General features: G+C 43.3%; 1 protein-coding gene across 1 annotated transcript; it reads left to right on the top strand.

Moving 5' to 3' along the window:
* Positions 1-547: 547 nt before the first annotated feature.
* Positions 548-21818, top strand: LOC125517072 (disease resistance protein RGA5-like). Its single transcript, XM_087530980.1, has 5 exons — positions 548-942; positions 2666-3573; positions 19588-19913; positions 21331-21387; positions 21654-21818. Exons 1-5 carry the CDS (start codon positions 548-550, stop codon positions 21816-21818), a joined length of 1851 nt encoding a protein of 616 aa, XP_087387106.1.
* Positions 21819-25287: the final 3469 nt, after the last annotated feature.

Here is a 25287-nt window from a genome sequence, read left to right as displayed (position 1 = left end):
GCTTGATGAAATGAATAGTAAGAAAAATGATTATGCTGTTAGAGTGGCTACTAGAACTGGTAGAATGACTCACGAACCTTTGTATCCTGAAGGCCACCCTAAGAGAATCGAGCAAGATTCTCAAAGAAATAATATTGATGCACCTAGTTCTTCTAAAAGGAAGAAAAAGAAAAATGATAGAACTGTGCAAACTTCTAGTGAACCTATTGTTGAACCACCTGATAATCCAAATGATATATCTATGTCTGATGCTGAAACACAATCTGGTAATGAACATGAACCTAGTGAAAATGTTAATGATGATGTTCATGATGATGCTCAACCTAGTAATGATAATGATGTAGAAGTTGAACCTGCTGTTGATCTTGATAACCCACAACCAAAGAATCAACGTTATGATAAAAGAGACTTCGTTGCTAGGAAACATGGTAAATAAAGAGAACCATGGGTTCAGAAACCCATGCCTTTTCCTCCGAAACCATCCAAGAAAAAGGATGATGAGGATTTTGAGCGCTTTGCTGGAATGATTAGACCTATATTTTTGCGTATGCGATTGACTGATGTGCTCAAAACAAATCCTTATGCTGACCCTAGAGCCCTTGCTATCTTTCAGCAAGCCTCTCAGCTTGTCGGAATTGATGAACCTAAAGCTGAGATAATTAAACTATTGACACAAGATGCGTCAACACAAGAGAAAATGAACTTAGTATCCATCGTGGGATCCGGTGGGATGGGAAAGACAACTCTTGCAAATCAAGTGTATCAAGACCTCAAAGGAGAGTTCAAATGCCGGGCCTTCTTATCCGTGTCGAGAAATCCAGACATGATGAATATCATGAGAACTATTTTTAGTGAAGTTAGTGATCAAAGTTATGCCGACACCGAAGCAGGGAGTATACAACAACTCATTAGCAAGATCGTCGATTTCCTGGCAGACAAAATGTACAATTTCTTTTCCAACTTGTCATGTTGTAGTATAAAAATATTTAGATATTTCACATGAAAATCATCTTGTAATTTGTGTAACAAAAATAGTTCCATATACTTTTCGTTCATTTTTTCCATAAATTGCTATAATAAAGTAATGGTCATATATTGTGGTGAAGTTCATGTTGCCAAGTAAATAAAAACTGAGAGTACTAACACGATACATATTACAAACGTCCGTTCGTTAAATATGCCCTTTTTTGTTACCTTCGGTATAATACCATGTTTAATACATAGCTACTCCCATCAATGAGCATATAGCACAACCTTAAAGGAAGTATAATAGGGGGGAGGGTTGGGGGGTATAGTCTGCTTAAATGAGACTTTTGCTTATATGGAGGAGAGAGAGAATGAAAAATGAGGAGAGTGAGCTCTCCCGCAAGAGCCTCCCTCTACATGTGCTCCAAGACAAATATAATATCTGATATCTAATCTCATCATAAGAGTGATTATAAATGATGGCTTTAGGTAGCATGGCACTAGCATGTATCCATCGTTTGATTCTAATATGTGCAAGGATAATGATAGAGTCAACTCCTGGTTATATACCATTGCCATATCATATTTGGTTATTCTAATAGCCCACCAAATAAATTTTCGTTATAGAAATATACTACCCCATCAATATCTGACCCACCTAACTCACATAGTTTCTTCGAGCTCGTGTTACAGATGACTACAAATATACAGTTCGTTCTCTTCTCTGTTCTTCAACTCAACACAAATATGATGTGACAACTCTTATAGCATGCTTACACCTCTTATTATATTTTCTCTACTAGCCATGTTCTTAGGGCGCAGATCAAGTAGCTAGTCTTGGCCCATTGCTAACAATAACACCACTCATACACTTTTGTTATGTGGAAAAAGTTCATTTTCATGCATGTATTAATTATCGACTTCTCTCACTTCTCTTTGTAAGTATTTTTGGGCTTTCCATGATATCCAAACCATTTTTGGAGTACTTTATCCCATGTCCAATTCAGGGCAGGCCATGCCATGCCCGTCACCTTCTTTTTCTTCCACCTTTTCCATTTGTGCTCTTAATCTTTGGACGCATCGTATCCAGCCTGCATCTGTATGGACTTGTACTACTTCCTCCCTCTTATCTCATGTCCCAATTGTGATGAGATCCCCAAGGCCTCGGTTGTTGCCTCGGCATCATGTCATCATGTGCGTCACCAAACATTGTGGTCGCTCAAACAGGAAAAAACAATAGTTTAGAGTTAACTGGCCCCATAAATTGGTTACAGGAAATGTAAGGAAAAACAATAGTCAAGAGTAGAAATGAACTTTTCCATATTGTATTATACATAGGTTTTCTTGATTTTAAATCATAGGATGTTTAGATCCACACCTAGGTGGACTCTTTAAATTTCATGATCACCTAATCAAGATCCTTTCTAGACTAGTAAAGTATGTACATACATCATAATGTTGTGTTGAATCTCTTGTTTAGTCACCCTTGATCTTTTCCATGGTAATGAATCTTGTTTAAATTGTTGGGTATCACCCATTCACCCACCTCACCATAATTTGCCGAACTAATTAGCATCACTCAGGGGTGTATTCTTATGCTGCCACTATGAACATGTTTATAGTCTTATGTATTTTTCTACCTTGGTGTACACTATTTATAATATTGTCTCATTGATATCAACCATGTATCCTCGTGCAGGTATTTTGTTGTTCTTGATGATATATGGGACGTGGATACATGGGATATTATTAAGCTTGCATTTCCCCTCACTAGTTCTGGCAGTATCATAATCACCACTACCCGTAAAAATGATGTTGCTGAATCATGCCATTCAACACCATTCAATGGAGATATTTATTCCATAAGGCCCCTTGATATGGTGCATTCCAGGCAGTTATTTTACACAAGACTATTCAACTATGAAGAAAATTGCCCCGCATACCTTAAAAAGGTTTCTGAGAATATTTTGGAAAAATGTGCTGGGTTGCCTTTGGCAATCATTGCTATATCTGGTTTGTTGGCCAATACTAAAAGGACAGAGGGATCATGGAAACAAGTTGAAGATTCTATTGGTCGAGCACTTGAAAGAAATCCCAGCGTTGAAGGAATGATGAAGATATTGTCACTTAGTTACTTTGATCTGCCTGCTCATCTAAAATCTTGTCTTTTATGTTTGAGTATATTCCCTGAAGATTTTTCTATTAAGAAGAAATTTTTGATAAATAGATGGATTGCTGAAAGAATAATTCATACAGAAGCCGGATATAGTAAAACATATCAGTTCGGAGAAAGGTGTTTTAATGAGCTCATCAATAGGAGTTTGATCCAACCTGGGGATACAAACAGATATGGTATGGTAAAAAGTTGGCGACTTCATGACACAATTCTTGATTTCATCATATCCAAATCCATCGAAGAAAACTTTGTTACTTTGGTAGGTGTTCCTAGTTTAACTGTTGGGACACAAAGCAAAGTTCGTCGGCTCTCCCTGCAAGCCGGCAAGCAAAAAGAACTGATAGTACCAAGAGGCCTGGTGTTGTCTCATGTCCGATCACTTGATGTGTTTGGGGAATCTGTGAAAATTCCTTCTATGGATAAGTTCAGGCATTTGCGTTTTCCGGACTTTGAAGATTGCGACCAACTGGAGTGTTGGGGAACGTAGTAATTTCAAAAAAATTCCTACGCACACGCAAGATCATGGTGATGCATAGCAACGAGAGGGGGAGAGTGTGATCTACGTACCCTTGTAGATCGACAACGGAAGCGTTAGGTTGATGTAGTCGTACGTCTTCACGATCCGACCGATCCAAGCACCGTTACTCCGGCACCTCCGAGTTCTTGGCACACGTTCAGTTCGATGACGATCTCCGGACTCCGATCCAGCAAAGCGTCGGGGAGGAGTTCCGTCAGCATGACGGCGTGGTGACGATCTTGATGTTCTACCGTTGCAGGGCTTCGCCTAAGCACCGCTACAATATGACCGAGGTGGAATATGGTGGAGGGGGGCACCGCACACGGCTAAGGAACGATCACGAAGATCAACTTGTGTGTCTATGGGGTGCCCCCTGCCCCCGTATATAAAGGAGTGGAGGAGGGGAGGGCCGGCCCTCTCTATGGCGCGCCCTAGGGGAGTCCTACTCCCACCGGGAGTAGGATTCCCCCTTTCCTAGTCCAACTAGGAGTCCTTCCATGTAGTAGGAGTAGGAAACAAGGAAGGGGCGCAGACCCTCCCCCTAGTCCAATTCGGACTAGGCCTTGGGGGGCGCGCGGCCTGCCCTAGACAGCCCCTCTATCTTTCCCGTATGGCCCAATAAGGGCCAATACTTCTCCCGGCGAATTCCCGTAACTCTCCGGTACTCCGAAAATACCCGAACCACTCGGAACCTTTCCGATGTCCGAATATAGTCGTCCAATATATCGATCTTTACGTCTTGACCATTTCGAGACTCCTCGTCATGTCCCCGATCTCGTCCGGGACTCCGAACTTCTTCGGTACATCAAAACTCATAAACTCATTATATAACTGTCATCGAAACCTTAAGCGTGCGGACCCTACGGTTCGAGAACAATGTAGACATGACCGAGACACGTCTCCGGTCAATAACCAATCGCGGGACCTGGATGCCCATATTGGCTCCTACATATTCTACGAAGATCTTTATCGATCAGACCGCATAACAACATACGTTGTTCCCTTTGTCATCGGAATGTTACTTGCCCGAGATTCGATCGTCGGTATCCAATACCTAGTTCAATCTCGTTACCGGCAAGTCTCTTTTACTCGTTCCGTAATACATCATCTCGCAACTAACTCATTAGTTGCAATGCTTGCAAGGCTTATGTGATGTGCATTACCGAGAGGGCCCAGAGGTACCTCTCCGACATTCGGAGTGACAAATCCTAATCTCGAAATACGCCAACCCAACATGTACCTTTGGAGACACCTGTAGAGCACCTTTATAATCACCCATTTACGTTGTGACGTTTGGTAGCACACAAAGTGTTCCTCCGGCAAACGGGAGTTGCATAATCTCATAGTCATAGGAACATGTATAAGTCATGAAGAAAGCAATAGCAACATACTAAACGATCGGGTGCTAAGCTAATTGAATGGGTCATGTCAATCAGATCATTCACCTAATGATGTGATCCCGTTAATCAAATAACAACTCTTTGTCCATGGTTAGGAAACATAACCATCTTTGATTAACAAGCTAGTCAAGTAGAGGCATACTAGTGACACTCTGTTTGTCTATGTATTCACACGTGTATTACGTTTCCGGTTAATACAATTCTAGCATGAATAATAAACATTTATCATGATATAAGGAAATAAATAATAACTTTATTATTGCCTCTAGGGCATATTTCCTTCAGTCTCCCACTTGCACTAGAGTCAATAATCTAGATCACATCGCCATGTGATTTAACATCAATAATTCACATCTTTATATGATTGGTTCACATCTCCATGTGACTAACACCCAAAGGGTTTACTAGATTCAATAATCTAGTTCACATCGCTATGTGATTAAGACCCAAAAAGTGATCATGTTTTGCTTGTGAGAGAAGTTTAGTCAACGGGTCTGCCACATTCAGATCCGCATGTATTTTGCAAATTTCTATGTCAACAATGCTCTGCATGGAGCTACTCTAGCTAATTGCTCCCACTTTCAATATGTATCCAGATTGAGACTTAGAGTCATCTGGATCAGTGTCAAAACTTGCATCAACGTAACCCTTTACGACGAACCTTTTGTCACCTCCGTAATCGAGAAACATATCCTTATTCCAGTAAGGATAATTTTGACCGCTGTCCATTGATCTACTCCTAGATCACTATTGTACTCCCTATCTTAACTCAGTGTATGGTATACAATAGATCTGGTACACAGCATGGCATACTTTATAGAACCTATGACTGAGGCATAGGGAATGACTTTCATTCTCTTTCTATCTTCTGCCGTGGTCGGGCTTTGAGTCTTACTCAACTTCACACCTTGTAACACAGGCAAGAACTCTTTCTTTGACTGCTCCATTTTGAACTACTTCAAAATCTTGTCAAGGTTTGTACTTATTGAAAAAAAACTTATCAAGCGTCTTGATCTATCTCTATAGATCTTGATGCTCAATATGTAAGCAGCTTCACCGAGGTCTTTCTTTGAAAAACTCCTTTCAAACACTCCTTTATGCTTTGCAGAATAATTCTACATTGTCTCTGATCAACAATATGTCATTCACATATACTTATCAGAAATGCTGTAGTGCTCCCACTCACTTTCTAGTAAATACAGGCTTCACCGCAAGTCTGTATAAAACTATATGCTTTGATCAACTTATCAAAGCGTATATTCCAACTCCGAGATGCTTGCACCAGTCCATAAATGGATCGCTGGAGCTTGTATATTTTGTTAGTACCTTTAGGATTGACAAAACCTTCTTGTTGCATCACATACAACTCTTCTTTAATAAATCCATTAAGGAATGCAGTTTTGTTTATCCATTTGCCAGATTTCATAAAATGCGGCAATTGCTAACATGATCCGGACAGACTTAAGCATAGATACGAGTGAGAAAGTCTCATCGTAGTCAACACCTTGAACTTGTCGAAAACCTTTTGCGACAATTCTAGCTTTGTAGATAGTAACACTACTATCAGCGTCCGTCTTCCTCTTGAAGATCCATTTATTCTCAATTGCTTGCCGATCATCGGGCAAGTCAACCAAAGTCCATACTTTGTTCTCATACATGGATCCCATCTCAGATTTCATGGCCTCAAGCCATTTTGCGAAATCTGGGCTCATCATCGCTTCCTCATAGTTCGCAAGTTCATCATGGTCTAGTAACATGACTTCCAGAACAGGATTACAGTACCACTCTGGTGCGGATCTCACTCTGGTTTACCTGCGAGATTCGGTAGTAACTTGATCTGAAGTTACATGATCATCATCATTAGCTTCCTCACTAATTGGTGTAGTAGTCACAGGAACAGATTTCTGTGATGAACTACTTTCCAATAAGGGAAAAGGTACAATTACCTTATCAAGTTTTTTACTTTCCTCCCACTCACTTCTTTCGAGAGAAACTCCTTCTCTAGAAAGTTTCCGAATTTAGCAACAAAAGTCTTGTCTTCGGATCTGTGATAGAAGGTGTATCCAATAGTTTCCTTTGGATATCCTATGAAGATTTACTTCTCCGATTTGGGTTCGAGCTTATCATGTTGAAACTTTTTCACATAAGCATCGCAGTCCCAAACTTTAAGAAACGACAGCTTAGGTTTCTTGCCAAACCATAGTTCATATGGTGTCGTCTCAACGGATTTAGATGGTGCCCTATTTAACGTGAATGTAGCTGTCTCTAATGCATAACCCCAAAACGATAGTGGTAGATCGGTAAGAGACATCATAGATTGCACTATATCCAATAAAGTACGGTTATGACGTTCGGACACACCATTACACTGTGGTGTTCCAGGTGGCGTGAGTAGTGAAACTATTTCACATTGTTTTAACTGAAGACCAAACTCGTAATTCAAATACTCTTCTCCACGATCAGATCGTAGAAACTTTATTTTCTTGTTACGATGATTTTCCACTTCACTCTGAAATTCTTTGAACTTTTCAAATGTTTCAGACTTATGTTTCATCAAGTAGATATACCCATATCTGCTCAAATCATCTGTGAAGTTCAGAAAATAACGATACTTGCCGTGAGCCTTAACACTCATCGGACCGCATACATCAGTATGTATTATTTCCAATAAGTCAGTTGCTCGCTCTAGAGAACGGAGTCTTAGTCATCTTGCCCATGAGGCATGGTACGCAAGCATCAAGTGATTCATAATCAAGTGATTCCAAAATCCCATCAGCATGGAGTTTCTTCATGCACTTTACACCAATATGACCTAAACGGCAGTGCTACAAATAAGTTGCACTATCATTATTAACTTTGCATCTTTTGGCTTCAATATTATGAATATGTGTATCACTACAATCGAGATCCAACAAACCATTTTCGTTGATGTGTATGACCATAGAAGGTTTTATTCATGTAAACAGAACAACAATTGTTCTCTAACTTAAATGAATAACTGTATTGCAATAAACATGATCAAATCATATTCATGCTCAACGCAAACACCAAATAACACTTATTTAGGTTCAACACTAATCTCGAAAGTACAGGGAGTCTACGATGATGATCATATCAATCTTGGAACCACTTCCAACACACATCGTCACTTCACCCTTAACTAGTCTCTGTTTATTCTGCAACTCCTGTTTCGAGTTACTAATCTTAGCAACTGAACTAGTATCAAATACTGAGGGGTTGCTATAAACACTAGTAAAGTACACATCAATAACATGTATATCAAATATACTTATGTTCACTTTGCCATCCTTCTTATCCGCCAATCACTTGGGGTAGTTCCGCTTCCAGTGACCAGTCCCATTGCAGTAGAAGCACTTAGTCTCAGGCTTAGGACCAGACTTGGGCTTCTTCACTTGAGCAGCAACTTGCTTGCTGTTCTTATTGAAGTTCCCCTTCTTCCCTCTGCCCCTTTCTTGAAACTAGTGGTCTTGTCTACCATCAACACTTGATATTTTTCTCGATTTCTACCTTCGTCAATTTCCGCATTACGAAGAGCTTGGGAATCATTTCCGTTATCCCTTGCATATCATAGTTCATCACGAAGTTATACTAACTTGGTGATGGTGTCTAGAGAATTCTGTCAATCACTATCTTATCTGGAAGATTAACTCCCACTTGATTCAAGCGATTGTAGTACTCAGACAATCTGAGCACATGCTCACTAGTTGAGCGATTCTCCTCCATCTTTTAGCTATAGAACTTGTTGGAGACTTCATATCTCTCAACTCGGGTATTTGCTTGAAATATTAACTTCAACTCCTGGAATATCTCATATGCTCCATGACGTTCAAAAACGTCTTTGAAGTCCCAATTCTAAGCCATTAAGCATGGTGCACTAAACTATCAAGCAGTCATCATATTGAGCTAGCCAAACGTTCATAACGTCTACATATGCTCCTGCAATAGGTCTGTCACCTAGCGGTGCATCAAGGACATAATTCTTCTGTGCAGCAATGAGGATAAACCTCAGATCACGGCTCCAATCCACATCATTGCTACTAACATCTTTCAACACAATTTTCTCTAGGAACATATCAAAATAAACACAGGGAAGCAACAACGCGAGCTATTGATCTACAACATAATTTGCAAAATACTACTAGGACTAAGTTCATGATAAATTTAAGTTCAATTAATCATATTACTTAAGAACTCCCACTTAGATAGACATCCCTCTAATCCTCTAAGTGATTACGTGATCCAAATCAACTAAACCATGTCTGATCATCACGTGAGATGGAGTAGTTTCATTGGTGAACATCGCTATCCTGATCATATCTACTATATGATTCATGCTCGACCTTTCGGTCTCCGTGTTCCGAGGCCATATCTGTATATGCTTGGCTCGTCAAGTATAACCTGAGTATTCCACGTGTGCAACTGTTTTGCACCCGTTGTATTTGAACGTAGAGCCTATCACACCCGATCATCACATGGTGTCTCAGCACGAAGAACTTTCGCAACGGTGCATACTCAGGGAGAACACTTCTTGATAATTAGTGAGAGATCATCTTATAATGCTACCGTCAATCAAAGCAAGATAAGATGCATAAAAGATAAACATCACATGCAATCAATATAAGTGATATGATATGGCCATCATCATCTTATGCTCGTGATCTCCATCTTCGAAGCACCATCGTGATCACCATCGTCACCGGCGCGACACCTTGATCTCCATCGTAGCATCATTTTCGTCTCGCCAATCTTATGCTTCCACGACTATCGCTACCGCTTAGTGATAAAGTAAAGCATTACAGCGCGATTGCATTGCATACAATAAAGCGACAACCATATGGCTCCTGCCAGTTGCCGATAACTCGGTTACAAAACATGATCATCTCATACAATAAAATTTAGCATCATGTCTTGACCATATCACATCACAACATGCCCTGCAAAAACAAGTTAGACGTCCTCTACTTTGTTGTTGCAAGTTTTACGTGGCTGCTACGGGCTTAAGCAAGAACCAATCTTACCTACGCATCAAAACCACAACGATAGTTTGTCAAGTTGGTGCTATTTTAACCTTCGCAAGGACCGGGCGTAGCCACACTTGGTTCAACTAAAGTTGGAGAAACTGTCACCCGCTAGCCACCTTTGTGCAAAGCACGTCGGGAGAACCGGTCTCGCGTAAGCGTACGCGTAATGTCGGTCCGGGCCGCTTCGTCCAACAATACCGCCAAACCAAAGTATGACATGCTGGTAAGAAGTATGACTTATATTGCCCACAACTCACTTGTGTTCTACTCGTGCATATAACATCAACATATAAAACCTAGGCTCGGATGCCACTGTTGGGGAACGTAGTAATTTCAAAAAATTTCTTACGCACACGCAAGATCATGGTGATGCATAGCAACGAGAGGGGGAGAGTGTGATCTACGTACCCTTGTAGATCGACAACGGAAGCGTTAGGTTGATGTAGTCGTACGTCTTCACGATCCGACCGATCCAAGCACCGTTACTCCGGCACCTCCGAGTTCTTGGCACACGTTCAGTTCGATGACGATCTCCGGACTCCAATCCAGCAAAGCGTCGGGGAGGAGTTCCGTCAGCACGACGGCGTGGTGACGATCTTGATGTTCTACCGTTGCAGGGCTTCGCCTAAGCACCGCTACAATATGACCGAGGTGGAATATGGTGGAGGGGGGCACCGCACACGGCTAAGGAACGATCACGAAGATCAACTTGTGTGTCTATGGGGTGCCCCCTGCCCCCGTATAGAAAGGAGTGGAGGAGGGGAGGGCCGGCCCTCTCTATGGCGCGCCCTAGGGGAGTCCTACTCCCACTGGGAGTAGGATTCCCCCTTTCCTAGTCCAACTAGGAGTCCTTCCATGTAGTAGGAGTAGGAAACAAGGAAGGGGCGCAGCCCCTCCCCCTAGTCCAATTCGGACTAGGCCTTGGGGGGCGCGCGGCCTGCCCTAGACAGCCCCTCTATCTTTCCCGTATGGCCCAATAAGGCCCAATACTTCTCCCGGCGAATTCCCATAACTCTCCGGTACTCCGAAAATACCCGAACCACTCGGAACCTTTCCGATGTCCGAATATAGTCGTCCAATATATCGATCTTTACGTCTCGACCATTTCGAGACTCCTCGTCATGTCCCCGATCTCGTCCGGGACTCCGAACTTCTTCGGTACATCAAAACTCATAAACTCATTATATAACTGTCATCGAAACCTTAAGCGTGCGGACCCTACGGTTCGAGAACAATGTAGACATGACCGAGACACGTCTCCGGTCAATAACCAATCGCGGGACCTGGATGCCCATATTGGCTCCTACATATTCTACGAAGATCTTTATCGATCAGACCGCATAACAACATACGTTGTTCCCTTTGTCATCGGAATGTTACTTGCCCGAGATTGGATCGTCGGTATCCAATACCTAGTTCAATCTCGTTACCGGCAAGTCTCTTTACTCGTTCCGTAATACATCATCTCGCAACTAACTCATTAGTTGCAATGCTTGCAAGGCTTATGTGATGTGCATTACCGAGAGGGCCCAGAGGTACCTCTCCGACATTCGGAGTGACAAATCCTAATCTCGAAATACGCCAACCCAACATGTACCTTTGGAGACACCTGTAGAGCACCTTTATAATCACCCATTTACGTTGTGACGTTTGGTAGCACACAAAGTGTTCCTCCGGCAAACGGGAGTTGCATAATCTCATAGTCATAGGAACATGTATAAGTCATGAAGAAAGCAATAGCAACATACTAAACGATCGGGTGCTAAGCTAATTGAATGGGTCATGTCAATCAGATCATTCACCTAATGATGTGATCCCGTTAATCAAATAACAACTCTTTGTCCATGGTTAGGAAACATAACCATCTTTGATTAACGAGCTAGTCAAGTAGAGGCATACTAGTGACACTCTGTTTGTCTATGTATTCACACGTGTATTATGTTTCCGGTTAATACAATTCTAGCATGAATAATAAACATTTATCATGATATAAGGAAATAAATAATAACTTTATTATTGCCTCTAGGGCATATTTCCTTCATGGAGAACCATCATCTTGAAAATATAGATAAATCGTTTCAGCTGAGGTACCTGAGTCTCCGATGGGCAAAGAAAGTAAGCAAGCTTCCAGAACAAATCGGACGCCTATGGTGTTTAGAGATACTGGAGTTAAGAGGCACCTCTGTTTGTGAGTTACCAACATCTATTGTCAATCTCAAGAGCCTGGTGCGCCTATTAGTAACCAAGAATGTTACAATTCCTTGTGGAATTTCCAAGTTGCAGGCACTGGAGAAATTGAAGGTTGTCTCTGTCTATAACCAGTCATTTAACTTCCTGCAAGAATTTGGGCAGCTGCAGAGTCTGAAGGTATTGGCCCTTAATTTTGAGGGGTATAATTATGCTGACCGAGTGAATGCTGAAAATGAGTCCAAGAAAACTATTATTGTTGCTTCCCTTAAAAACCTAGGGAACCTTCTCTCTCTAACTGTTTGGGCTGGCCCTGAATTTCTAAGGGAGTCTTTGTGCCCAATGCCACATAGCCTCCAGAAGCTGAAACTCTTGCGTTCTAGTATTTTCCATGTTCCAAATTGGGTGGGCTCCATTGTCAACCTCCAGGAGTTACACCTAAATCTATTCGAGCTAAGCAGAAAGATTTCTATATCCTTGGAGGCTTACCTATTCTGCGTTGTCTGATTGTGAGAATTGTTGAAATTAGATATACCATGCTTACATTAATAGGAGAGCCTGAAGTTCCTGAAGTTACAAGGGTCATAGTCTGTGGTGAACTTGGATTCCCATGCTTGAGGAGATTTGATTATAATAGTCTGCGTGCAGATAGTATGAATTTGACGTTTGCGGCTGGAGCCATGCCCAAGTTAGAAGACCTCTGGATAGCACTTAACAGAGCGGAAACTAAGTATCTCGGTACTGGCGGTGATTTTGATCTCAGAATCGAAAATCTCCCCAGCCTCGTTAAAACCAGATATCAAATACGACAAGAACTAACATTCAATAGGACCGGAACTGACGTGTCACACCCTACGGGGTCCAGAAATTGGTCGGCGGCTAGCCGGAGTAGAGGTAGGGGACGGAGGGGAGTCGGAGCCGAAGGGGAGGCGAGAGGAGGATAGCGTGAGGGAGAGGATAAGCAGGGATGAGAGGACAGAATGATCTCTATTACAAATTTCATAATCTCACAAAGTCCCACACTCTCGCTTATATACCGCGAGGTACAACCCAACACTGGCCCACGGCCCACACCCAATTCCTATCCAACGGCCCAACACCTATTCAAACACCTCGCGCCTTCTCTAGCGCCCTGGCCACCGTGATCGCTTGTGTGGCGGACTCCTCTGCACTTACAGGTCCCGCCCCTGAAGATCCAGCGTGCCCCCATGCTGGTGCCGCCAGAAAACGCTCCTTGATCACCTCATAGTCCTCCCACGTATCTGAGGCCGCAGGCATTTTGGACCACTTGACCAAGATTTGCAGGTGGGATGCATTCCCTTTCTTGACCAGACGTCTATCCAAGATTTCTTCAGGTATAACTCCAGGGACAGATAGATCGGTCGGAACTGGCAGAGTGGTGAACACCGGAGTGTGGTCTGGCACATGTCCCTTGAGCTGAGATACATGGAAAACTGGATGTACCTGGCTTCCTCTGGGTAGCTCCAGTCGGTATGCAGCATTGCCCACCTTGTCCAAAATTTTGTAAGGTCCAAAGTACTTCAGAGCTAGCTTCTTGCAAGGATGGTTTACCACCATGGACTGAGCATAAGGTTGCAGTCTCAGATATACCATTTCACCTGGTGTAAACACTCTGTCAGATCGTTTTCTGTCCGCAAAGTGTTTATACTTGCACTGAGCCCTTGCTAGATGATCCTTCAGAGCTGCTGTATGCTGAGTGTGTGTGGACAACCACTCATTGACATCAGGGTGACTGGAAGGTGTTTGTCCCAATAGCTGGCCCATATTGGGTGTATACCCATAGAGAGCTTTATATGGAGTACATCCCAGAGATGAATGATAGGTGGAGTTGTACCAAAATTCAGCTTGGGGCAGCCAGGCTACCTACTTGGTTGGGAATTCATGGACAACACACCTCATGTACATTTCCAAACACTGATTGACCCGTTCTATTTGTCCATCAGTCTGGGGATGATAGGCTGTGCTCATTTGTAATTCAGTGCCCCATATCCTGAACAATTCTTTCCAAAAGGAGCTAGTGAAAATCTTGTCTCTGTCTGACACAATTGCCAGTGGTAGTCCATGCAGTTTGACAATGTTGTTGAGAAATATCTTGGCCACAGATGCTGCTGTGAAGGGATGTTTCAAAGGTAGGAAGTGGCTAACCTTTGTGAAACGATCCACCACTACCAAAATAGCTGAATATCCTTCTGACTTGGGCAATCCCTCGATGAAATCCATACTGATGGCTTGCCAAGGACTGTCAGGAATGGGAAGTGGTTGTAATAGGCCTGGTGATTTGCACAACTCATGTTTAGCTTGTTGACATACAGCACATTGCTTGACAAAATTTTCCACATCCGTTCTCATCCCTCTCCAACTGAACAGCTGTTTAACTCTGTGATATGTTGGTAGAATACCTGAGTGCCCTCCTACTGGAGTGGAATGAAATGCCTGAACCAGTTTTGTTTTCAGACCCTCATTTGCTCCAATCCAAATCTTGCTGTCTTGTTTCAGAAGCCCTTCCTGCAGTTGAAAACCAGGACAGGCTGCAGGATCTACAGCTAACTTTTGTAACAATGCCAGAGCTTCTGGGTCCACAAAGTATGAGTTGAGAACTTCCTGTATCCACACAGGTTTGCTGGTGGACACACTTTGCACCAAAAATAAATGAGCTACTCTAGACAAAGCATCTGCAGCAGTGTTTTCCACCCCTTTTTTGTACTGTATGGAGAATTGTAGACCTACCAGTTTTGTCATTGCCTTCCTTTGCAAATCAGATGTAAGGTTTTGATCTCCCAAGTGACATAGACTTTGATGGTCTATTTTAATTACAAATGGGGCTCTGCTTAAGTAGGATCTCCATCTATCAATGGCTAACATGATTGCCAGAAACTCCTTCTCATATATTGATTTCTTCTAATTCTGCATGCCCAAAGCTTTGCTATAATATGCCACATGATGCCCTTCTTGAGACAGTACAGCTCCCATCCCAGTGTTACATGCATCAGTTTCAACAGTGAAAGTCTTGCCAAAATTGGGCAAGGCTAACACAGGTGTACTAACCATGGCCTTCTTTAGCAATTCAAAAGCTTGTTGTGTTGTCTTAGTCCACACAAATGCTTGCTTCTTTAGGAGAACAGTCAAGGGTTTTGCCAGCAACCCATAGTTTCTGACAAATTTCCTGTAATACCCAGTAAGGCCTAGGAAACTCCTTAATTCAGTTACAGATGTTGGCACTGGCCACTGTAGCATGACTTCAGTCTTAGCAGGATCAATAGACACACCTTTGTCAGAAATGATGTGTCCCAGATATTCCAAGGACTGTTGGGCAAAAGCACATTTGCTCTCCTTCACAAACAGCTGATTCTCCTTTAGTATATCAAATACTAACTGCAGATGTTCAATGTGCTCCTCCAAAGTTCCACTGAACACAAGTATGTCATCCATAAAAACCAGAACATATTTTCTGTTGACCCCTGCAAAGGCAAAGTTCATAACACACTGAAAAGTCCCTAGAGCAGTGGCCAATCCAAAAGGCATAACTCTAAATTGGAACTGTCCATGGTGAGTTTTGAATGCTGTTTTGTACTCATCTTCTTCTTTCATCCTTATCTGGTGGTAACCAGCTCTGAGATCCAATTTAGAGAACCATTTTTCTCCTCCTAACTCATCCAAAATCTTATCTATTACTGGCATTGGAAACTTGTTTTTCACAGTAATGGCATTCAGTTTTCTGTAGTCCACACAGAACCTCCATGTCCCATCTTTCTTTTTGACTAACAATACTGGAGTAGCAAAAGGACTGATGCTGGGTGTAATCAGACCAGTGTCCAACATCTCCTTCACTTGCTTCTCAATCTCATCTTTCTGTAAAGGGGAGTACCTGTAAGGTCTACAGTTTACAGGAGCAGCATCTTCCAACATCTCCTTCACCTGCTTCTCAATCTCATCTTTCTGTAAAGGGTAGTACCTGTAAGGTCTACAGTTTACAGGAGCAGCATCTGGTACTAGATTTATTTTATGATCAAAAGCTCTATGTGGAGGAAGGGTTGTGGGTTCCTGGAACACCTGTTTGTTTCTGTCCAAAACTTGTTGCACTTCCTGAGGAATTTCTATAACAGGAGCCATAACTATTCTGTTTAACAGAGCAGTAGCCCATACTTCATTTCCTTTTTCCCATTTCAGTAACTGATCAGCAGAAATCTCTTCAATACTTTCTTGTTTAACAGGCAGCACACCTTGTAACCTGACATCCTTGCCCTGATACTGAAATTGTATCCATTTGTCAGCCCAGTGACACTGCATTACACCCCATTGCTCCAGCCAATCCATTCCCGGTATAATGCCATGGCCTCCTAGGGGCAGAACCTGCATAGAATTTGTGAAACTGTGCCCTTGCATCCACTAGGTCAGTTGAGAAACTTTCTCAGTACAAGAAATCACACTGTCATTTACCACTTTTACTTGTAAAGGAACTGCCAGAGGTCCAGCAGTAACTGAGATTTTTTCCAGAAAGGCCTTGTCCACAAAAGTATGTGTGCTGCCAGAGTCCACTAGTATCAACACTACTTTGTTCTGTACTAGAGCTCTCAATTGGATGGTTTTGGGATTTTGTGCCCCAGACAAAGCATTGACTGAAATAGTTGCACATTCTGCTTGTGCTCCTGCTACTAATGCATCCAACACTGTATCTGAAATGATCTCCTGTGTAGTGAGGACTTCAGTTGCTTTCAACTGAGCACCCCCTGCTGCAGTCTGGTTACACACATGCCCTGGCACAAACTTCTCTCCACACTTGTAACACAGTCCATTTGCTCTGCGATATTCCTTCAGTTGTTTTGCCTTCCATAATTCTCCAGCTGCTAGCCCAGAACGGCTGTCAGACTTGGTGTATGCAGTTTTTGGAACACTGGTTTTGTGGGTTTTCTGTTGCAGAAGCAATCCTTCTTGAACGGATGCATATGAGCCGCCAACTGAACAGTGCCTGGTATTTGAAACTCCACAGCTGATCGAAGCTCCTCCTTGAGACCCAGTACAAATGTGACCAGAAACGTATCACTAACTGTGGGTTCATACAACTTCAGTGTGTAAACCAGTTGCAGAAACTGCTGCTTATACTCCTCGACAGTATCCACTTGTTTTAGCAGCATCAGCTCCTTCATCTTTTGTCTGTACACATCCACATCAAATTCCAGTAAAATTGCTTGACGAAACTGCTCCCATGAATGAAATTCCCCTGACTGTTTGAATGCCTGGTACCAACGGGCTGCGTTCTCTGACAGATACAGAGATGCCGATGTGACCTTGAAACTGTCAGGAATGTGATACAGCCTGAAGAATGCTTCGCACTTATCCAACCAGATGCGCACGTCTGTGCCATCAAACCGAGGAAAATCCATCTTCGGCATCCATTGACGTTTGCCCATGGTCTCATCTCCTTCAGGCATAAGAGGAATGGGTGGACCGTGCTGAATTTCAGGTACCTGAATAGGGGGTGGCGGTGCACGCCCCATCGAGCGAGGTCCCGCTCCGAGGATGCCATCGGATACCTCGGACGTCGTCGGCGACGCCATCTCATGCGTGCACTGCTGCTTGTGCATCTGCGCCGTATGCGCCTGACTCTGCTGCACTTGACCGAGCGTGTTGCGGGATAAATCTACCTTGACCTGCACCTGATCGAGCCGCGCGCCTTGCTCGGTCAGCTTGGCGTCGAGGGCTTCGAGCTGTGCACTGAGCCCGTCGACGGCGAGCAGCTTGCTCTGCACGGCGCGGATCTCCACAAATTCCTTCAGCATCCTTTCCTGGAACGCCTCCATCTCGTCGACGATGAAGCGCGACTGCGGACTTGGCTTGAATGTCGTCGTTGTCGCCAATTTCTCCGAATCAACCCACCTCAGGTCAGGGATTACGCGGATCGAACCCTAGGGTGATCCGCTACCGTCGCCTTGGATTTGCTGGGTACGAATCGGAAAAAAAAAAATCGGCCGAGCACGGCGGAGAGGATCGACGGCTCTGATACCAACTGTCACACCCTACGGGGTCCAGAAATTGGTCGGCGGCTAGCCGGAGTAGAGGTAGGGGACGGAGGGGAGTCGGAGCCGAAGGGGAGGCGAGAGGAGGATAGCGTGAGGGAAAGGATAAGCAGGGATGAGAGGACAGAATGATCTCTATTTCAAATTTCATAATCTCACAGAGTCCCACACTCTCGCTTATATACCGCGAGGTACAATCCAACACTGGCCCATGGCCCACACCCAATTCCTATCCAACGGCCCAACACCTATTCAAACACCTCGCACCTTCTCCAGCGCCCTGGCCACCGTGATCGCTTGTGTGGCGGACTCCTCTGCACTTACATGACGCTGCAAAGGCTGCCATTCAGGAAGCAGCCAACGCACATCCCAACCGCCGTAGTCTATCTTTCCTATGATAACGCGATGCCGGAATCGAGGTACTAACTTTTTCTCCCGTAAAAGGACATGTACTTTAATTCATAAGATTTATGTATCTCTCTCATTGCCTCATATGATCCTCTGTCTGTCTTTTTCAGCTCAGGGAACAATTCCAGTTAGGCTATAATTCCAAAGGTTCATCATCACTGCATTTATGAGATCGAACAAGTCATCATTCTCTGCGAGGACAATTCATCATTCCTGCTGGTACGTAGTACTTAGTCAAACTTAGTACTCCGTATATCTTTATTCTGATTGCCGTGTATACTGTACTCCCACCATCCCCGGCTAGAGAACTGCGTGTTGCACTTGCACCCTTCAGATACAGATATTAGTACATATTGAGTTATTGGCCTTCTGTTTCGTGATAATGTGAGAAAGATGACAGGCAAGTAACAAGAAGATGTACAAGTATACACACATTTGTTTGTTCCTGAATTAATTGCATGCGTTTCCTGAAAGTAAAGATGGCCCAAACTCAACTCAACTGAACTTTGCATAAATAAATCCTCATATATGCATGTGTGTTTGGACAGTATAAACTCTTAACTGGAAAAATGCCGTTCTTCAGGGCTGAGCAGAAGATGTCGTCGATGTTGTCGTGTCGTGGGAGAACGACACCAAGCACAAGGCGGCCCTTGACGTGACGCTCAGAACACAAGAGGTCTCGGACTCTGAATCTGGACCTTGCCTAGTTCTCTTACTGGCTGACCCTTGCGCTCTTGCATCATCTTGAAAATATAGAGAGGTTGTTTCAGCTGAGGTACCTCAGCCTCCGAGGAACAAAGAAAGTAAGCAAGCTCCCAGAACAAATTGGACGCCTATGCATGGTGCCTAGAGATACTGGATTTAAGAGGCACCTATGTTCATGAGTTACCAGCATCTATTGTCAATCTCAAGAGATTGGTGCACCTATTTGTCAACGGCGAGGTTACACTTCCATGTGGAATTTCCAAGCTGCAAGCACTGGAGAAATTGAAGTCTGCCAGTGTCTATAGCCAGTCATTTAGCTTCCTGCAAGAATTTGAGCAGTTGCAGAGTCTGAAAGCAGTGACCCTTGATTTTGATGATTATAGGTCTGCTAACCGAGTGAACGCTGCTGAAAAGGAGTCCAAGAATACTATCATTGTTGCTTCCCTTAAAAACCTAGGGAACCTTCTCTCTCTAACTGTTTGCGATGGCCCCGAATTTGTAGGGGAATCTTTTTTCCCTATGCCACTTAGCCTCCGGAAGCTTGTAGTCTGGTCTTGGAGTATTCCACATGTTCCAAAGTGCGTGGGATCCCTTATCAACCTCCAAGACTTACGCCTTCAATTGGTCGGAGTTGGGCAGAAAGATTTCTATATCCTTGGAGGCTTACCTGTTCTGCGTTATCTGGTTCTGAAATTTGGTAAATGTGCATTTAGAAATCCTTCAACAGGAGAGCCCGAAGACGTGCCCAAGTTAGTAATAATCTGTGGTGAAGTTGGATTCTCATGCTTGACCATGTTTTATTATCATATTCCGTATTTTGGGATCAATTTGTTGTTTGCGGCTGGAGCCATGCCCAAGTTAGAAGACTTCTGGACAGCATTTGACGCACATACTAGCATTGATTTTGATCTCGGAATCGAAAATCTCCCCAGCATCGTGAAAATCAATTGTGGACTACGGGGGAATGATGAAGACAGAGCTGAGGTTGCAAAGGCTGCCATTCGGGAAGCAGCCAACAAACATTCCAACCACCCTAGTGTATGCTTTGATCATGGGTTGATGCCGTAATCAAGGTACTAACTTTTCTCCAATAAAAGACCAAGCAGTAGTTCAATTCGCAAGATTTATGTAACTCTCTCATTGCCTCATACTTATATATTGTCTGCTTGTCTGTCTTTTCAGCTCAAGGCACAATTCTGAATAAGCTGCAATCTCGTGTCCTTCCTCGGAAAAAACTAGGCTGCAGTTTCAGAGGTTCGTCACTGCATTTCTGAGATCGAACTGCTCAACATTTTCTGCGATGGACAAGTCTGCCTCTCCTTGCAGGTGCTTATTCATATCTGTATCTTTACTTTTATTGTCGTGTATACTACCAGCAGCATCCCTACCAAGAGTTAGTAGTAGCGCATGTGTGAGGTGTCTGCAGTTTTTTAATATAATACACGCTGTTCGGTTGATGGGCCCTGGTTTGGTGATATGTGAGAAAGATGTACGACAGGCAGGTAGCCGTGTTGCATGTTTACAGATTTGTTTGTTCGTGATTTAATTGCATGCATTTTCTGGAAGATTCTTTGGTACATGCTGAAGATCGAAATGGAGTCTTAAATAGTATTTGGTCCTGTACAGTTAAGGATTGATACTTCAATTTTTTAGACTCCTTTACCCCTCATTATCACTGTTAAAATTTGATGGACTCACAGACGCAGTGCTGGAGAAGGGAGATGAAGAGGAAGCTGTTAATGGTGAAGACGTGGGGTGAGAACCAGAAGAGCAACGCCGACAACAGGTGGCCCATACTCATCTGAATTTAACTGAACTTTGCACAGCAGAATTCTTCTCTCTGCAATTGCATGCATGTTTGGCCATTCTTAACTTGATAATTGCTGTGCTTCAGGGCCGAGCAGAAGATGCCATCGATTCTGTCGTGTCGCGGGAGAACCCCAAGAACCTAGTCATCCGTTGACGAGAAGCTCCGAACACGAGAGGCCTCGGCTCTGAATCTGAACCTTGCCTTCCTGGCCGTCTCTTCAGTTAGTTGCAAAATTCAGTTTCAGAGTAACACCCAAGGATATGCTCATGCTCACCTCTTCTGTGAGAAATCACAAAAGGGACAATGGTAAAAACATGCAAATTGTACACACACATGAGAACAAGCATATATACAACTTGTGAAAAATACTAATTATCGTTTTGTACTGATCTTCGTCTGATTTGCAGCAGAAACTGGAGACGCGACGGAACCAGGTCCTGACGATCCAGAACAAGGAGGCAGAGGAGGGAGAAGCTGCTGCCGTGGAGATGATCAGGTCCAGACTCCAAAGGGACCACGCCCACCGCCATGGGAAAAATGCTCTGCTGCTTCGGCTGAGCAACCAACTGTAGCTCGCACAAGATGTGATCTTCAATGTCCGAAAGAGACACCAGATGTGCACTTCACTTGATTTACTATTCGTTTTGAACATCGATCATAAGCTTCGATCCTGCATGCATTTACATCCGGGAGAGAGAACTATATATATTTTTTTTAACTCTGCTTATACATTGGTTAGAGTAATTATTTTCCCCTTTAAATAGTTTTCATCCAGATTACCCGTGTTATTTTCCACTTTAATTTGCAAACAGAGCACCTGCTGTGCTCGCCAAAAACAAGAACAGAAAAGAATAAACAAACATGGAATGCTGGATTATTCAGTCTGACCTGATACACGAACTGACATCAATTAATGGACACGTGCTGTGCACTACGGTGCAGCCATGCTAAGATAGATTATTGATGTCTCACACTCCCACATCTGAAATCCAAACAAAAGGACATGTGGTAGCATCTGAAGCAACGGTCGACAGTCGGCTCAATGTACACCACAAGCCCATCGATGAAACACTAGAAAGAAGCCTAGCTAGCTAACGCCATCGTACTAGTGGTAAACAATAGAGAAGTCACAACTGTGTGTGATAGACCCCTCTCATCAGCCATAGAGGTGTGCACACGCCTTGCAAAACTCTCTGCGATCATGATTTTCAGGCATATGGGATGGATCTTTCTGTACTAGTGAGAGACTGCTGTGGTTGTCCCGCTAAATCACTTCCTCACCGGCATGTGGGATGGATTTTCAGGCATGAGGAAGCAAGAGAAGTCACAACTGTGTGTGATAGACCCCTCTCATCGGCCGGCCATAGAGGTGTGCACACGGCTCTCAAAACTGTGTGCGATCCTCATTTTCAAGCATGTGGGGTGGATCTTTCTGTACTAGTGAGAGACTGCTGTTGTTGTCCCGCTAAATCACTTCCTCACCGGCGGCCACACACACGTAGACGCACGCATGAACTGCTCGGTCAGGTGAGAAAAACATAGCAGCGGTTCAGCACAAACAGAGGTTTCAGGCAACCAATGCCTTCTTTTTCTTTCTTTTTCCAACTGGGTACTGGCTACACGCGCACAGCCCTCTTATTACATGGTCAAGACGACAAGACCAACTCGCCTCTGCTGTCTTGCACAGTGAACCGACATACAAATTCACCGAATGCTAGAGGCGATCGACACATGATCAATATGGTAATTCAACCATGCACCAACACATGAACATGGTAACAAATTAACACTTTTACACATTGACAAGATTAACTATGGACAGAGACTAATATATGTTAAGCTTCTATTATGCATACACATTTATTTTCAGCTTGGGCTACGAACTACAATTCATTTAAGGGATTAATCGACAACCAGATCAGTGACGGTGCAGCTGCAACAGCCAGCCATGTGTGTCCACTTTGCCTGTGCACACCCAAAGAAAGACCGCCCAAGGATGAAACAAGTCAATAGAAAATTAAGATGGTGGCTAAGATACATCACTAAGCATCACATGATCAAAGAATTTGATGTGCCATGTTCCTGTCTTCTGTGGATCAGCACATCACCAGACCGAACCAATCAAACTTCATTATCTCAGGATTACTATGAAATGTGGATTCCTTAGGAAATTTCCTATATGATTCAATCCTACGAATCAAACGATCAATGTAGATTAATAACTCCCAAGAATTCAAACCGTTCAAAAATCCTATGAAAATTCTTTAAAACAAAGAGGCCGTTAACGGTTTAGTGGGTGACTCATAATTTGGTGTGGCAACATTTGCACCAGGTAGCAAATCTTGTGTTTCACCAAGTATGTTGGCCTTGACTATGACTTTGTGATGGAAAGGGTTGACCCTCTTGACAGTCGGTTCATTCCTTCTAAGGTCATGTTGCAAATGGCTTCACGAAGGCCTTATCATAAGAATCTAAAAATAGTTCAAGTGTGTCATCTCAACTTATCCAAGTTGTGAGCGAGAGAGGTTATTATAACATGCTAGAAAATTATGTACTTCTTGATGTACACGGTGGTTACTTGTTAGAGATGAAATGAAACTGTATTCCTATAAGACCAAACGAAGGCTTGCTGATCAAGATTGTAAGAAACGTAAACTTTGCAAGCTAGCCGAGTCTAATGATCCCTATTGATAAACAACCACATGATCTCTATGGAGGTTAGAACACCTCAACCTAGCACCAAAGTTTACAGTGACACCCGCAACTTGGACACTGATGACTCGTGCCTTGCTGTACGACCGCTCACCACGAGAGTATACCCATTCAGTACCAACCCATTGAGGGCGTCCTCGGCATCGCCCGACCATTCCATTCTCACCATTGCCATGGTAACACATCCTGCCCCAGGAGAGGTCATCTTGGCGGTCGAAACTTTGCCATGCTTGCTGAAGAAGCGGCGCAACAAGGAGCTATCCATGCCGGCACACCCGGAGGCAGGTTTTGCACCATGAAGCTGAAGGACTCCTTGGACTGTTCTGGTCGTTTCTCCTTCCGGATAGATCTACTTCCTATTGTTGGATGATATGCCTTCGGAGCCTCCGGCCATTCTTTAATTACCTTAGGAAAAAAGCAAGGTTGGTTATGGACCATGACGGTTATGATGCCAAACACACACACATGCACGCAAGTATGCCTACATAAGTGAGTCGAAGTTCATCAAATCATCATTTATGAAGTATACGATATGATCTTCTAGTTGTTGTTGAAAATAGTAAATTTATATTTCAAAAAGGGAACAAATATATAGGACTAGCTTCTTTATTTTTTGAAAGGGAGGTTAAAACCCCTTTGCATGATGCACAGGACAATCTTTATTAAAATTGATTTAAAGGCAGCAAGACTAAATCCCACAACAAGTAGAGCACAAAACATGAACAACTACAACAGATTCGCATTACAAGATGTGAAATTAACACGAATAACTAAGTTATTTGGCATCCATGCCTTCAAGAAGGGATAAAATCCCTCACACTACTGCATCAAATATATATGACTACGTTATGATGGCAACGCACGTCAACCTTACAAAGTATGCACGCCATGTCAGCACTTCTCATGTAGTCTTAAGCTCCATGTACTGTAGAATTAGCGCTCTCCTAAATATGGTGCAATGTGGTTTCAAAGGAACAGTCTGGTCTTATCAATGCCATCCCCATCGGCGAGCTCGTCGCTCAGACTCGACGGAGCCGTGGCCGGGCAAGTCGCCTCTGTCTCGTCCTCTGCTGCTATCTCTCTGGCACCGCCAATTGTCCAGATGACTGAAGAATACACCCTCTATTTCTAAATATAAGACGTTTTGCCAGTTCAATTTGCCAAAGGAGGTAGTAGCAAGCATCGGTTTCGAAAGATTAGTTTTCTGGTGATGCGTTGATTGACTTGCATGTGAGTAGTGATCAACCCAATACACGTGATGAGATTGTATAATAATGATGGAGGCTTCAAATTGAACAAATGGTGAGCTCGGGCTCTACATACCTGGAC

The sequence above is a fragment of the Triticum urartu genome, chromosome 6A (assembly GCF_056163025.1).
Source record: "Triticum urartu cultivar PI428250 chromosome 6A, HENAU_Tu73, whole genome shotgun sequence".
NCBI lineage: Eukaryota > Viridiplantae > Streptophyta > Magnoliopsida > Poales > Poaceae > Triticum > Triticum urartu.
The sequence above is the reverse complement of the archived record's forward strand: the minus strand, read 5'-3'. Positions and strand labels throughout refer to the sequence as shown.